General features: G+C 35.1%; 1 protein-coding gene across 2 annotated transcripts; it reads right to left on the bottom strand.

The window, feature by feature from the left end:
- Positions 1-292: 292 nt before the first annotated feature.
- On the bottom strand, positions 293-8,161 carry LOC133301526 (PHD finger protein MALE MEIOCYTE DEATH 1-like). Of its 2 annotated transcripts, none has more exons than XR_009750211.1 (3): positions 5,419-7,393; positions 3,477-3,608; positions 293-724 (listed from the first exon to the last, which is right to left on the bottom strand). XR_009750211.1 is itself a non-coding variant. In XM_061501165.1 (3 exons), exons 1-3 carry the CDS (start codon positions 8,159-8,161, stop codon positions 703-705), a joined length of 2,028 nt encoding a protein of 675 aa, XP_061357149.1. In that variant the 3' UTR covers positions 293-702. The 2 variants fall into 2 exon arrangements, 1 of the variants encoding a protein (XP_061357149.1); XM_061501165.1 differs by lacking the exon at positions 3,477-3,608 and adding an exon at positions 7,867-8,161 and having other exon boundaries at positions 5,419-7,129.
- Positions 8,162-10,065: the final 1,904 nt, after the last annotated feature.

Below are 10,065 nucleotides of genomic sequence, written 5' to 3'. Positions count from 1 at the left end.
GTACTAAAAAATTATGTTGCAATTTACAAAAAAAAAAAAAAATTATGTTGCACTAATTGGATTTCCAATAAGTCCGTTGGGAAACCAGGAAAAAAAAAATACTTCTGAAACTAGTTTTCCTAATTAATTAGCACTTCAAAAAATAAAGACATCATTCGCTTATTTACAGAACAATTAGACAATAAACCCAAATTTTGCAGAGTCTTCAACCAATTCAGTGACAAAGAAAGTTCACAAGTGAAATATTGCCACCTTGAGCGGGGAAACAGTGCATTGATTGGATTTAAGGGGGAAGAAAATAGCCAACGAATTTTGAAATGAATACAATATGAAATCGTTCTGTACATTTATGGACAAAAGAATTGCATATCTTTTGAGGTTCTGGGTAAATATATGCCCAACAAAATCAAATTTGTATCTATTGCACAGCATTGAGCTCTGAAAATTTCAAGCAAACACTCATGTGAAGATAATACTCATGATTCATTAAGTTGTTAACCACCCAAGAAAAAGGTATCTCCAAAATTGGTTCTATCCCTTGAATGCATACAAACTTGATTTCAGCAATCTCCAGTGCACCGGTGACAAGATGAACCATCACATGAATTTTCTCCCTCTTCTGCACTTTGGTTGATGCCAGCATCTCCTTCATCAACAGAGGAACTTCCAGGAAAAAACTCAAGCACTAGTCTTTTTACTGCATCATTTAAGCTGAAGTATTAACCTGCACGCAATAGATGATGCTAAGAATAAATAAATAATAATTTATATTACTTGCAAGCAATTTAAGCAAAAGACAGGGGAGTAGCAATTCAACCAATGCATCTTTACCATTAGGTTTGCATAAGAAGTATAAAACCCTTTATTTAACCCCCCATCCCCACCAAAAACAATATAAAGAAACAGAAATCATTTATCAATAATATGCAAGTCATGTAATAAAAATGTAAATAACTAAAATCATGGAGGAAGCTTTAATGTTAATTAGATTATCATAATTGGATGTGATGACATGCAGCATAGGAATAGAAGGCTGTGGCGTTTCTGATGTTGATGAGCAAAGGATAATAGTATCATATGACATGAAGATTTCAGTGCACACTCACATTTTCCCTCTAAAGTGGAGCTGACTTCTGTAACAATACACCAAATTAAGAGCCAATGCTCACAATGAAGCAAATTATTCGTAATGTATTTTCAAAATGAGCAATTCTCCCAATATTAATTCACTTTAATGCAGGTTCATTTTATGGTTTCCCTTATGTAGCCTCTGGCAGTGAACATGGGTGTAATGCATTAATCACCTAGAGACCACGACAAATGCTTCAGAAGTTCTGCTGCTACTTGGACATTTGAAAATAATCATTAGATTTTAGTAAATCATGAGTTATTTTGGTAGTTGATGCCTTGATGGTACCAATTTAAGAGAAATAAAATCAACTATTGAATTTAATCACAATTGGGAAGACAGCCCCTTCAATATTCAACCAATTCAATGTGACAAACAACTATCAACAGCAACATCAAGGAATTACAGATTCCATGACTCAGGTTTTGGACTCTAGAAAACAGAATACAAATAAAGAAAGACCCAGAACAGATTTACCCTACTGCTCCTTCTACAAGAAACTACCTATCTTGTAGAGTTCCCCCAATATTCCTTACTTTGCCCATGCCCCTTCCTCACCCTCTTTTCCTGCTTATAACCACATAAGCATTGCCCACATAATCTGGTGGAAAGAGCATAAAACAGAAAAAGTAAAATTATATTTCTGGGGTCAAGATACACAGCTGAACTCAATCAAAATAGAAAGCACAAAGTAATGTGAACAGACACACTATGAGAAGAGTGAGTCAGTGACCACATAACTCCACGTATCTTTGTTTCACCATATTATAAAAAAGAACTATTAAAGAGATTGAAGAAAATAGCACAAGGGCAGCATATCCTCTAAAACAAGAGAACATAGAACAAAGAAAGAAAAAGAAAATATAAATGCAAAAACGCCCTTCAATCTTTTAGCAAAAAATAAATTGTCCTACTGCATATATCATGTAAAAAAAATTCCCCAGAAAGAAATATTTAAGATCTATCAACTATTACTAACATAATTTTTTTCTCACTGACAATGAGAACAGTCAGATAGGGTAATTATAATTTACGATAAATGTGTTGTAAATGGTGGTCATCATCATGGCTGCATGGCATGGCAGGTTTTGGTGCTACCACCTATGTAGCACCGATACGACATGGCGACACGTGACACAACACGACACTCTGACACGTCAATTCTAAAAAAATATGAATTTCGACATGTTGGGACACGTTTTAATATTAAATAATATTTTTAATTTATATAGCGTATATTTCATTTAAAATTCAATAATTTAACAAAAAAATAAAACTAAATTAATAATACCCATCAACACGTTATAAAGGTGGAAGCTTTAATAAAAAAAAAACAGGAATTGCGATGAGAGAGAGAGATAATATCAGATAAAGAGATCAGAGAGAAGGAGATACAGCAAGAGCGTAATAGGAATTGACAACAATGATGCTGAGATGATCTCTTATCTACTTAAAGGAAAAAAAGGCAAAAATAAAATAAAATTGATATGATCAGGCGGAAGCTTTATTAATATATTTCAATTTTAAAAAAAAATGATTTTTTTTACGAAAATGTCATTTGACCGTGTCGGGACGTGTCGGATACAGTCAAATTCACGTGTCGGAAATGTTGACCGCGTGTCGGACACGACAATCCCTGTTTTTTGGAGTGTCCGTGCTTCCTTGGCTACCACCATGACAACATCCAGGTATGGCGAGTTGCTCATGCCTCATGGTATACTTATTCATCTAATTACTCTTGGTAGTATACTTATTGGATGCTTCCCTTTTTCCATATTCTATCTGTGCTTTCCAACAGAGTATATCCTATATTATTTTATGTTTCATCTGATTACTCTTCAGTTCAATTTTCTGCTACACATCTCTCAATTTTTTTTTTACTCCTACCTAACTCAAATATCTGTATTCTAAAGATTTTTTTCTCCTCAATCATTGGGGACACAGGAACTGGGCTGATCACCGGCCATGTGCTTTTTTATCCATTTTAGTTCAATCATGTTTGAGTTTGTGACACTGTTGTTAACTTGTCCTTTCTGACAAGTTATTTTTCTTAAAAAAATAAAAAATAAAATTTCTCTTGATCTAAACTAGTAGGTCTTATTTATTTTCTGTGTTTATTAAACTATTATTTTTTCTGACATGTCTGCCTTTCTTACCCCATTCATCCTTCATAAAGCTATGGCTAATTATTGGCCTGCAGCCATTGGCCACCATACACCATTGACAACACGGATGACTATCCTCTTTAACCTATGCAACTTCCCATAAAAGAAAAAACATTACACAAACATGTAAGATAATCAATTTAAAGGTTCCAATGAAGGAATCTCTACGAGACACGACTTACCATCCTCCTTATGAATATCAACAGGTCGATTGATATAAGAGACTTTGTCCCAATTATCAATTTGAGGAGCATCTTCAAAATCATCGAACTCCACACTGACTGACAGTCCACGCATATAAACGAACTCGAATTCTACCTAAAATTAGACAGTAGATTTTAATAAAAAATTAATTTCTTATGAATGGGAAAAAGCACCTACATTACATGGCACCAATTCTAGTCACCCAAATTGAAGTTCTATGTAAGAAGAGGAAAAAATTGTTTATATGATGAGCAGTGCATTTAAACCATCTACAAATGACCCAGGCTCGATAGTGAACAAGCCTAGATGCAATTAGCTAAAGGCTAACATCTCAGAATTTTTAAGTCAAATAAATCTAAGACTGGGTGTTATTCTAATAGTTTAAGGTCTTCAGACCTTAATGATTCAGAAGGAGCCTCTCCCCATCAGGAGAGTCATAAACTGAAAATAGGACTTACAAAAGTAAAGTGTGTAAAAGGCTAAACTTAAAATTGCTGGATACTATATCTACAGAAGTGCAGTTGTCAGAAGTCTTCATTTTTTTAACTAGAGACAGGTCAATCTTAAAATTTGTCAGAAGTTCTCGGGCACTGATACAACTCTAGAGGAAAGAGTCAATTATGAGAGAAGACTTTATGCTGTCCAGCTGTGACAAGGATTGGGGAATTGGAGGGAAATTCTGTTAGGTAGTGACAGTATAAAGAGGGAAAGGGTGGGGCAGAAAATGGTATTTGGTGAGTAAAATTTGAAAGCTGGCTTCTCTAATTGTCGGTAGTTATTATTTTCTTCATTATACTGTTATATGATGCTGTAATCTGGGTTTTCTAGAAAGAAACACTATTAATACAATTCTGTTGTTTTCTTTTTAATTTCTAAAATCTCTTGTACCTATCACGTACAAACTGAACTATTTTATGGCACTCAATAGACGGAGTTTAAAAAGCATTAGAACAACATAGAAAAAACCAAATGCAAAATAACAAAAATTAACATTTTCTGTTAGATATATGAAATGACTGTCTGCCTTCTTTTTCTATTTAATTTTTACAATGATATTTAAACTGTTGCATGGAACTAAGATATAGAACTATTTCATCTAGTACTAACAAATAAATATGACAAACAATATCAAATTATGTTAACTTTGTTAAAGCTTGTAGTTAAGCTACATTATACATGAAGCATTGGTATATGCTAATTGCACCGAGTGGAAAGTTATACAGTAATACAATCATAAAGACAAATAGGAAATAATGATTGAAAAGAAAAAAGAATCAAGTAAAACGAATAGCTTCAGTGATAGCTCTCAGCCTCTACACATAATCAGACACACCATACAAATATCCTTTTCAAAATGGCTTGCTGAGAGCCTACAAGTCACTCAGAATTGGTTTAAGGTGCTTGTCCATGTTTGAGAGATCCTTAAAACCATTTCAAAAAGACAATCTTATTTATTTATTTTTTGGGTTTCGTCAATTTGGTATCAAAGCATCTTTGATTCGGAGGTGCTTCTGGTCCTTAAAAATAAAAAATAAAAAGGAAAACAGAATGAAAAAGTGGAGAGGTGCATTTTTGTATACGTACGTGTACATGTGTGTGGGAAGTCAATTGACATGTTCATCCTTTTAAGGTCAATTAAAAAAGGCTTCCATAACAAGATTGAAGTACTAATCCATCCATTTTCTTATTCTTTTTCCTATTGAAGGTTTCAAATCACCCCCAAAAAATTTGGAATGTTACAAGTTACAAATCACTACAAAAAAATGAACTGCTTCAAAAGGTATGTTAACAAGCTAAATGAAAATACACAGACAAAATGAGAACAGAAACAAGTTTATACACAGATGAAATGAGAACAGAAACAAGTTTTCTAAGCAATAAAGACTGTTGCAATAGCATTCAAGTATTCAGTAATCATACTCATATTCCAGTAAGTGGGTAGGCTCTGTTGGAATCAGAAAATCATCAACACAATCCACACTGAAGCCGGATTCAATCCTTGGGGGTACGAGCGAATCACAACAGCTAGAGCACATAAACAGTGGTGGCACTGTCTCTGAGTCATGGATGCCACAGCAGCGTGTATGCTGCCACACTTCACATATGTCACAAGCCACCATTCTCTCCCCATCATCGTCACAAGCACCACATTCACACCTCACCTTCCAATTGCCAGCCCCTCTCTGATACTTCAATGGAGTGCACAAATCTATGGCAATACCCCTTACAGAAAGTTCCATACCAGACTGGATTAGTCCAAAAAGGACTTCCTCATCACCTACATCCATCAATTCTGCAATTTCGGTCACTATAAGTCCTTCTGCAATGCAGTATGTATCCCTCAGAGCAGCCTCAGCAGCTAGCTTCAAGTCTCCGACTGTTGCATGCAGTGGAACCATAACAATCTCGCCCAACTCAGACTTAGTGTCCATAAAATTTCCCTTCAAGTGGCAAATGAATTTCAATACATGCTGCCCCATTTCATCCCTTAAAGCCCACTCCTTCACGAAATGCCTGCTGTCAAGAATTGTCTGAGCTACCAAGTCCATTGGTTCTGAATCAGGGTAGCCTAAAAGTACATTTTTGTACAAATAAAACACATCGTTGTAGACATCATTACCAGGAACCCAAGATGATTCTACAACAGCCATTACCCCAGGAGGCTCCAGGGCTTTGAACTCATTGCCAAGCTCATGAATAGTATATTCCAGGATATGAGTTGACGGGTTCACCTTGCGACGAACAACAAAATTTCCAACAATCACATTGTTAAGTGATTTCAGCACATAATCCAGTAAGCCTGTATCACCAATATGGAGCCGAGCTGCATCTCTCACCTCTTGTCTTGTCATCCCACAAGAACCTGATTTGGCAGCCTTGTTCTCTTTAAGTGCATCCACAATCACTTGAGCTGCAAACTCTAGTCTCCGTGTTGGCCACCTGCTATCCATACAAGTCACTGCACAGCTGAACTTCTTATACCTAGCAGCAGATTTTTCCTTCATGGGAGGAGCAGCAGCAGAAGAAATGTCTGTTATCTTGGACACAGGAGCACGAGAACGAGACCTGACAGTAAGCATAAACCTGAGAAGATCTCTGATTGTGATAATCTGAGCTTCACTCATATCTCTGTAGTAGCGAATCATTTGTTTGATTTCTTTATGAAGTAAGCAATTTGTCTTGCTGAAATCTTTTACAATCTTTTCAAGCTCCAAAGTAGCAAGAGCCTCAATTGCTTCATAGTATTTTTGCTCAGTTACACCGAAGCTTCCACGGCAAAATCTATAGCCCCACCTACCAAACCAAGAGTGCCCATAAGCAACTCCATGAAGTAAACGAAGATCCATAGACCTCTTATATGAAGCATCTTCCACTCCAATTTTCCTTGCTCGAAGATTGATGCAGATCCTGTCCCAGAGATCCACGATCTCTCTCCCACTGAGAACCTTAGAACCCCCTTCTACGCCATTAATACAAAGCAAATGCCCGTATCCATTGCAGTGAATAACCCCATGCAAGAGATGATGATTCTGACTGTCAAGAGCACCTTCACTTAAGGATTTATGCCACCAGTTGTCCATCGGGATGATGAAATGGTACCTTCTCTTTGTAACAAAATGGCCGCCCCAACCTACCAATCATAAACCAAAAAAATCCACATATTAGTATCATGTCATCACACTATCAGTATATCAATAGTAACCCCTTTCAGTTTCTAATTTCTATTTTCTAATTAAAAGAGAGAACTAAATCATAATTACAAAAACCATATGTACATAGAAAAGATGAAAATGAAAAGGAAGAGAGAGATAATTGGGAGGTGAAATCAGAAAAAAATTCTTATTCCATAAAAAGCGATAAACTTTAAAGTGATAAAATAAACAAACTTGCTGAATCTAATAACATGATGATAATTGTTAAGATAAGAGAAACCATCCTAAAGTAATAAATAATTCAAATACGCTGTCGGAGGAGTCATGTTAGGTGAGCTGGGCCTTAAGTTGTCTAATCTTGAAGACGTTTGGGTCTGGGCTGTGTGCTAGTTGTGGGTTGGTCCAAACCCTTTTCATAACTTTTCAGAATAAAAAAAAAAACCCTAAAAAAAAACCCTAAACCCATATCAACTTCATTATCAAAAGAAAGACCCTATTCAGAGAGGGATATTGATCACAATGATGACAACGGACGTCAAAGAAAGAAAGAAAGAAAGAAAAAAGAACCCTATTCAATTCAAGACTCGAACAAAATAAAGACGAAGAATTCAAGCAAATAAATCAAAATTCCTGCAAAATCGAACCGACCCAGTTCAAGAATCATCAATTAAACCAACCCCAAGAGGTAAGGATTGGAACTTGTAAAGGTAAGTACCTAGAGAGCGGCAACGATCGCAGAAGGGATGGGAAGACTGGTTAACGTCCTCTTCGATGGTGTAGAGAGGAACCATTGGCTTAGTCTTGTCATGGATGAGAAGGGTGCGCCATATTGGGTTGCCAAAGACCTTGTAATCTTCGAGTTCTCCGGCTTCTTGAAGAAAGAAGCGAACGTTGTCTCGGAATGGACCAGAGGGTGTGATGGGGCAACCAGGGTCAGCGAAAGAGTGAAACCTGAAAATCTTGGGACATCTTTTTCTCTTCTTACACGCTTTGTTGAGAGAGAAAGACATTTTGAAAACAGAGCTCAATTCAGTGACCGTTATTTTTCGCGGAAATCAAATGACTTTCAGCGCCTATGGGTTCTACTGAATACTGAATACAGATGTAAAGGAAATTTGAATCCTTTGGCGTGGTGAGTAACGGATTGGGCCTACTAGATGGCCCAATAAGCAGGCAGCCCACCGGTTCATAACGGTAACCTTGATCTACTTTATATTTTGGAGACAGTGAAATAAAAAGGGAAAAGTTCATCAATGCTCCTGTAGTTTACTTCAGAATCACCTATGTCCCCTGTGGTTTTTTTTTATATCACATATGCCCCTGTGCTTCGTAAAAAATAAAAAACCACGGGGACATATGTGATAAAAAATATACCCTTTTGCAAACCACAAGGGCATATGTGATAGAAAAAATATCACAGGGGCATAGGTGATTCTGAAACAAACCACAGGGGCATTGGTGAACTTTTTCCAAATAAAAAAAATAATGAAAAAGAGAGAGAGAAAGTCATATACTGTATTATTTGCATTTCTAATAATTTGTTTTTGTAAGGTTTGAGGAAGAGTAAAGCTATTAAAAAAAAGAGAATGATATTGTAACAACCAAGTTGTGTTACTATCAAGTTATTACTAAATTACTACCCATCAATCTCACCGTTAGATCGATTTTGTGGATCCAACGGTTATATTTACTTTCATATTTGTATGGTCATGATTTCTCAAATTTAATATTTTATATTTATTTCCACATTTGTATGGTTATGATTTCTCATATTTAATACTTTCACTCTAAATATGGGGAATCATAACCATACAAATATAGAAATAAATATAATCATTTGATCCACATAATCGATCTAACGGTGAAATTGACTGATAATAACATGATAATTATTCAACTTGGTTGTTACAATATTTTTTCCCTAAAAAAAAACCTATAACCTAATTTAAGCTGCTGGAAAAGATATTCGATAACAAATTTTTCTTTAGTACTTGTCTCAAAAACTTTCGAAGAATAAATGTTTCTTTTCTACGGCTATTTCAGTTAGTACCATTTAAAACAAGTCAAAATATTAGTAAACAAAAATTAAATATATTCATTAGCATGCCGTTCAAAGAAAACAAGATTAAATTAAGGGTTTAAGTTTTCTTATGTTATAGGATTGTAGGAGAGAAAAAAAGTAGAGAGAAGTTAAATGTGGGTCCCATATTTTATATTAAAAAAGAAAAAAAAAATTAATTGGCACGGAAAACGAATTTGTGTAGGAAAATAATGTAATCTCATGTGGCATGAGAGTATTATTTCCCTTAAATTAAAGTTTAACTATTGAAATAATTCACGTTTTGCGGACTAACTTATATACCACCTCAATTTTTTAAAACTTTGATGTAATGATGTTGTTGGAAGTTCAATAATACGAAAAAATGTATTAGAGTCAACGATAATTTATCAAAAAAAAAAATGCATAATAATGTCGCCAACTTATTGATTCTTGGATATGTGTGAATAATCCTTAATAAAAAATTCCATCTAACTTAAAAAAATAATAATAATACTTTTCATTAAACCCAACTAGCGAATGTGGATGGAGACAATCCTTATACGCAGCGTTACTCTTGCATAATTGCAAAAAAGTTGTTTCTTGTATTTGAACTCATAGCCTTTCAGTCATGAAAGAACAGCTTCATCACTATTCCAGTTTGCTCCTATTCAATTCCATCTAACTATTACTTTAAAATTCTACTATAATCCAGTATGTCATTTATTCTTCTCCGTACCCAAGTGCTTGAGCACATCTCTAATATACGATCCAAAATAAAAGAAATAAAAATTCTTATACGCTTTATAGTTGATGATCTGAATTTAATCCACGCAAGATTATAGGCCCAACTAGTTAAAGGCTCATAAGACCCAA

The sequence above is a fragment of the Gastrolobium bilobum genome, unplaced genomic scaffold (genome assembly GCF_033153095.1).
Source record: "Gastrolobium bilobum isolate Gb01-03AN ecotype WA unplaced genomic scaffold, APGP_CSIRO_Gbil_v1 utg16620, whole genome shotgun sequence".
NCBI lineage: Eukaryota > Viridiplantae > Streptophyta > Magnoliopsida > Fabales > Fabaceae > Gastrolobium > Gastrolobium bilobum.
The sequence above is the reverse complement of the archived record's forward strand: the minus strand, read 5'-3'. Positions and strand labels throughout refer to the sequence as shown.

Coding starts and splice junctions, on each gene's coding strand:
- LOC133301526 (XM_061501165.1), bottom strand. CDS start 8,161: ATGTCTTTCTCTCTCAACAAAGCGTGTAAGAAGAGAAAAAGATGTCCC. Junction 7,130..7,866: donor CGATCGTTGCCGCTCTCTAG/GTACTTACCTTT, acceptor TATGATTGGTAG/GTTGGGGCGGCCATTTTGTT. Junction 725..5,418: donor ACCCACTTACTGGAATATGA/GTATGATTACTG, acceptor TATTGCGTGCAG/GTTAATACTTCAGCTTAAAT.